At 36.2% G+C, this 5,942-nt stretch overlaps 2 protein-coding genes across 4 annotated transcripts; both read right to left on the bottom strand.

Moving 5' to 3' along the window:
• Positions 1-397: 397 nt before the first annotated feature.
• LOC110865889 (putative F-box protein At3g23960) lies at positions 398-5,369 on the bottom strand. 3 transcript variants are annotated; one of them, XR_004859772.1, is made up of 5 exons: positions 5,221-5,369; positions 3,799-5,011; positions 2,379-3,705; positions 1,683-2,106; positions 398-1,609 (listed from the first exon to the last, which is right to left on the bottom strand). XR_004859772.1 is itself a non-coding variant. In XM_022115223.2 (4 exons), exon 4 carries the CDS (start codon positions 1,844-1,846, stop codon positions 686-688), a length of 1,161 nt encoding a protein of 386 aa, XP_021970915.1. In that variant the 5' UTR covers positions 1,847-2,106; positions 2,379-3,705; positions 3,799-5,011; positions 5,221-5,369; the 3' UTR covers positions 398-685. The 3 variants fall into 3 exon arrangements, 2 of the variants coding, with proteins under 2 accessions (XP_021970915.1, XP_021970916.1); XM_022115223.2 differs by having other exon boundaries at positions 398-2,106; XM_022115224.2 differs by lacking the exon at positions 3,799-5,011 and having other exon boundaries at positions 398-2,106.
• On the bottom strand, positions 3,402-4,259 carry LOC110945037 (zinc finger MYM-type protein 1-like). Its single transcript, XM_035974265.1, has 3 exons — positions 3,876-4,259; positions 3,505-3,705; positions 3,402-3,413 (listed from the first exon to the last, which is right to left on the bottom strand). The coding sequence occupies exons 1-3, from the start codon at positions 4,257-4,259 to the stop codon at positions 3,402-3,404; spliced, it is 597 nt and encodes a 198-aa protein (XP_035830158.1).
• Positions 5,370-5,942: the final 573 nt, after the last annotated feature.

The raw sequence follows: 5,942 nt of genomic DNA, 5'->3' as shown, positions 1-5,942 counted from the left end.
TATAGTTTATTAGTTTAACTGCAGTATTGTATCAAAACAGAAATACGACATATGGCACCACATCACGTAGACATTCTGGAATTAGCAGTTGAACATCTTTCATCCAAGCCATATGTGGAATAACATTATAGATAAAAAAAACCATAGACTTATTGACGCATCTGATTCGTGTGTGTGTGTGTGTTTTATCAATGCCAAATTGTAAGCTCATGCAGGCTAGAAAGAATTGTATCAGCTGAGGGGCTACGGCATTTGGAAGTCAACATGATAATGGTACTTGTTTACCTCAAAAGACATCATGGACTTCTTTGTAAGCCCTATGAATAGAAACCCACCAGAGTACATCTTAAAGATGGTTTAGTTGCATATTATAATTATACAGACATGACATTCAGAATACTCAAATTCTAACACCATCCATCAAGTTGAGTTTTACATGTGCTTAAAACACCATATGAGACTCAAAGCTTTTTAAGATATAAAAGACCCACAATGCCAAATTCTTCAGCCGCTATATCATATATAGCATAATCAGTTCATCAATCAAACATTTGCTGGGGGTACGTGTGATCAACCACAAGCGAGACAACATGCCTTTCACGTTACAAGCAAAAGAGCTAGAGTTTAATCAGAATTTAAAATATAAACCTAGAATAACTAAAACTTCAGTTCTTGCTCTCCACTTTCAAATGTCATAAGTTGTAAGATCTGGTTGATCAAGCAGAAGTAGTGTTTCCATGTAAGAATACAAAGAAAATGAACACATCCATTCACTAATCCCAATATCACTGATGTCTTTTGAGTATGGTTCATAAACAACAAGCCATGAATTGTCTTCATAGGGGTGCCAAAGATAGGTTGAAATTTCAATTATTGGTTCACCACTCTTCCTAAATCCCGGTACTGATATAAGTGTTTCACCTGGTGTGCAAATAGTGAATATCTTTGTAAACGATTTTGGAATGCCATCCTCCATCATCCATACAAAGAAACTATTACTGTGATATTCATTGCGTTGAAGCACGACAAGAGACTCCCTTAGTTTAGATATGAACAACTCACGATAAGGTTGGTAGTGTGCTAAAGCATTTGGGAGGTTTATTTCTCTAAATTGTTCAAATGTTGTTTCAAATGAAATAATCAGATTTATGCCCCTAAATCCACCATCTGTAGCAATCCACTCAGTAGCAATCCAATAAAGAAACCCATCTAAAACTACCTGTTTCCTGCCAAATCTAATTGATTTACGAGGAAAATTGCTACTATGTGGTTGCCTCCAAGCCCTCGTGCTTAAGGTAAAAACCTCAACTTGCCAAGGGATGCTTTCAGGTATACTCTCCATCTGGTAACAATGATCAATATATGCAATCTTGACAATCTTAGGATCACAAGTCTCACCACAAACCCCAAAACCTAGAAGTGTTTTATATTTCCCACCTGCCACATTAGGCACATCAACAGCTACAGCTTTTCTAATTGATACATTCCAGAGAACTACCATCCAACGACCACCATAAAAACCGGACAAACACAACAAGCCATGAGAGCTGGCGATTGTGCGGGAATCTTCAAGCAAGTTAACTTGTTTGGGAATAGCTAGAGAAACTTTCTGTTCCGGAAAAGTATGATCATCAACAATTGAAACATATTCTGGCTCATCTAATTTGTACTGATGGTCATACCTTAGAAGTAGATGTTGCTGTAGGTTGCTATACAGCTTTACAAAATCAGAACTGTCGATGAGAGACTTCCATGCTTTGGAGACAGATCGCAACTGAAGCAACGATTTCACAGAAAACTTTTTCATGATGTCCATTTGTATTTCGAATGGAATGTGGTCTGACATCTTGATTTTGATTTTGAATTTCTAGGGTTTAGGAAGAAAAACGATGAGTTGTATTAATATTCTCTGCCAGAAAACGAACGTCGTGCCAAGAAACTTGGGCTGCTCTCAGTGGGCCTAGCCTGCAAAACTCTTGCCATTCATAAAAGAATATTATGCAAAACTCCTTTACTTTTTTATGACTTATGCAAAACTCATGGCGCATGTTTTTTATGACGTGGTTTGAATTTCTCCCAACATGCGATCCAAATGCTACCTCCTTCCTGCAAAAAATAAGATCGTTACGCCTCTTCCAAATAACCCAACAAGTCAAAAGTATAATGACCTGAACCGCCTTTTGTTTGTTGTTACCAATATTTTTGTGGATCGATAACAAATCTTTTACAGAGAACGCAAAAATCCATATAACAAGACAGTGGCGGATCTAGAAAATTACTTAAGGGCCAACCTTTCAAAAAATTTTTTTTAACGTACTTCATACAATGTAAACGAAACAACGATAATAGTGCGGTAATAAATAAATTTAAACACGTACCTAAATGAGTTCTCCTCTTCGGTTTTTGAAAGCTTGAAACCGGGCCATGACATCCTCTTCTTTTACTTTACAAAAACTTTTTTTTTCGATCGCACAAATTAGAGCGTTGTTCAAATACTCATCACCCATCCGATTGCGTAAATCCGTCTTGATAAGCTTCATTTTAGAAAAACATCTTTCAACGGTTGCGGTTGCAACCGGTAAAACCAGTGCTAGCTTCAATGTTCGATAAACCAAAGGAAAAGTTTCATTTTTTCGGTTTTCCACCATTACACGAGCAAGGTCACTCAATCCAGTTAAATTTAAATTTGCAAATTTATCATCTTCCTTTAAAGTGTGATAAAATGTCGAAAGATCACCCGTAAGAACCCCTCTTTCTTCTTTATTAAAGTCATTCCCATACATTTCAGAAAACTTCACTATCTTTGATATGTCAAATTTAGCAAACGAATTACAAGGATTTAAACCCGACATATTATCTATCAAACTAGTTGAGACCTCACTAAATCGGCTTCCAAGTTCTTGAAGTTGCATATCCAAAACCGTATTAAAAACCTCAACTTCAAAATGATGTCCGTTAGTAATGACATACTTTCGGTTTCTTTTATTACCATAACTTTCCGCCATATCTAACATCTTAATGTTGTTTTTTTCACAAAAAGATGTTACGTTTGCTAACATCTTTTCAAACCCATTTTGTCTTAAATGATTCAAAGCTCGTTTTGTCCCGCTTATCAAATGAGATGGTTCTAACAAGTCTTGACTCTTTTTTTGTAGATGTTTTGATAGAGCATTTGTGAGGCCTAAGATATCGTTCAACAAATGTATGTAAAACACAAATTCAACTCTCAAAATATGATAGAATACCTGACGCATTGGATCGTTGTTGAAAGGTCTCTCCATCTTGTTTAATAAAAGTAAGTACCTCAACAACTTCCGGAAATAATTTCAACAAACTTATGATGGTTCTATGATGAGAACCCCATCGTGTGTCTCCGGGTCGGGCAAGAGAAACCTCTTGGTTTAATCCTTTTCCTGTGTTAATTTCACCCGCTAGAATTTCGTTTTCCACTCTCTCTTTTTTTGCCTCCAACATCATATCTTTTCTTTTGCAAGAGGCACCAACCGTATTAACAACCATGCCAAGAGTTTCATAAAATTCTTTAACACCATCATGCTTTTTTGCTACAGCCACAATCACTAACTGAAGTTGATGAGCAAAGCAATGTATGTAATGTGCCGATGGATTGTCTTTCAGAATTAAAGCTTTTAATCCATTAAACTCTCCCCGCATGTTGCTTGCACCATCATAACCTTGACCCCTGACCTGTTTAAACAAAAACAAACAATAAAATACAATGATGCGACATATAATCTTTATTATAGTTTATGTAATGAAATTATGAAACATATAACTTACTTGATCTATGCTTAAATGGTTATCGGCTAATAAAGACACGATGGCTTCTTAAGAGTTAAAGAATATGTATTTCTCACACGAGTAACTCCAATTAAACTCTCTTTAACAACTCCGACCTTATCGACATATCTCACAACTACGGCCATTTGTTCCTTTAAAGACACGTCGCTAGACTCATCTACTAACAACCCAAAGACATCGTCTTTAATTTCTTCACAAATCATTTTGGTTACTTCTTTCGCATAGCAATCGACAATCTCTTTTTGAATCGATGGAGCTGTCAACTTATTATTCTTCTTCGCCTTCCCTAAAGTGTACTTACTAATATCCGGGTTGTTCACACTAATCAACTTTAAAACCGAAAGAAATATACCTTTATAAAGAGAGTTTTCAGATTCGTCATGACCACGAAACGGTAAACTATTTTCTAAACAAAATCCAGCACTACGAACAGACCCCATTAATCGATACCGATTTCCAATCCTTCTTTCCTTGTTACGCCTTTTTTCATTCGCATCATAGGATAGCTTTTGGTTCAAGAGATTTTCACATTTTTGCACCGCCTTATTATGTATACTATTAACTAACCCAACATGTTCTTTTAAGACACCCGGTTTACTCCAATTACAAAAGCCTCAACTTACAAAAGTCTCTCTTCCACCTTTATTACCAACACTTTCATTAAACAAGTAACAATATAAACAATATGCTTTTTCTTGTTTAGTGCTATACTCCAACCAATGATATTTATCAAACCATTTAACATAAAAACGTCTCCGGCCCTTAGAATAGTTTGTCCATTTGAAGTCATGACCTCGTGGTGGTTGAAAAGCCTTTTTAACAAGATACGCTCTTCTTATGTCGTCTATTTGATTTGGATGATAACTAGTAATAGGAGGTCTATTGGAGATCATTCAAATCGATTTAGTTTCGTGTTGAACGACTTGAAGCCGAAGTAATAATTGGACTTGGAGTTGGTCCAATATCTTCATTTTCATGCATATCAATATCATTCTTTGAACTTGGACCAATTTCTTCATTTTCTTGGTTATCAATATCATTATTTGAACTTGGACCAATATCTTCATTTTCTTGCTTATCCTCAATAATATTTGAAGTAGGAGTTGCACCCAAATCATCATTTTCTTGGAATTTTCGTTTAAAAAGACTACTAATGAGAGTTTGTTTTTTCATCTTTCAACTTCCAAATTCCCTAATTTTATAAGACAAATAAAATTAAACAATAAGCCCTAAATCAATTTCACATAAACCCTAAAAGGCTATAACAATTGCACATAACTATAACTAAAAAACTAAATGAAACATTTGTAATTTGCAATTAAACAAACATAAATTATTCAATTTTCATGAGGAATAAAGCACTAACTACAATACCCAATTGGAATTTGGAAAAACACTTACTTGAGATGGACTGCAGACTGGAGTGGCAGACGATGGCAGACGATGATGACAATAGACCCAGCAGCGGTGGCAAAGGGCGGAGGGAGGGGAGGTCGGCGCTGCTTCTGCTTCTGCTTGTCTGTGCTTTGTTTTGTATTGGAAATACTGTGGCCGACAAAATAAATGGTATACTCAAGTTCATTGGACCGTTTTAATGGACATGGGCCATTTAATGGACAAATAGACTGATAATGTCACATGGGCCATTTAATGGACAAATGTTTTAACTTTTGATAATGGCCGACAATCAAGAATCACAACTCAAGTTCATTGGACCGTTTTCTTTTTCTTTGTTAAAACAATGGGTATTGGGTTGGGACTTGGGCTATATTAATTGGGCTTACAAGTCTTGGGTAATTAGTTATGTGGTATACATTTTTTTGGGCTTTCAAAAGGGGTAACATAATATTTATCAAGGGGCAACAAAATCCGAAAAACGCAAAAAAAAAAAAAATTACACTATCGCGGCCGAGCCAAGGGGCAACCCGGGCTACCCCTTGACATGGGGTATGTCCGCCCCTGTAACAAGAGGTGAACAAATGACCCGATGTTTCTTTGTTAACCCCACACAAACAAGTGGTATCACCTCGGTAAATCTTTCTTGTATTTAAACCTGCTAGAGTCGGCAACTGGTCTTGCTCTGCCCACCACCCGAACACGTTAATTATTTTGATACCCATTTA

This window comes from Helianthus annuus, chromosome 6, assembly GCF_002127325.2.
Source record: "Helianthus annuus cultivar XRQ/B chromosome 6, HanXRQr2.0-SUNRISE, whole genome shotgun sequence".
Classification (NCBI taxonomy): Eukaryota; Viridiplantae; Streptophyta; class Magnoliopsida; order Asterales; family Asteraceae; genus Helianthus; species Helianthus annuus.
This window is presented reverse-complemented; position numbering and strand designations above follow the sequence as displayed.

Bases quoted from the DNA above. Each gene is read 5' to 3' on its own strand.
- LOC110865889 (XM_022115223.2), bottom strand. From the start codon at position 1,846: ATGTCAGACCACATTCCATTCGAAATACAAATGGACATCATGAAAAAG.
- LOC110945037 (XM_035974265.1), bottom strand. From the start codon at position 4,259: ATGGGGTCTGTTCGTAGTGCTGGATTTTGTTTAGAAAATAGTTTACCG. The intron at 3,706-3,875 runs GTGAGAAATACA...TTGTTTAAACAG, and splicing joins GTTTAATTGGAGTTACTCGT to GTCAGGGGTCAAGGTTATGA.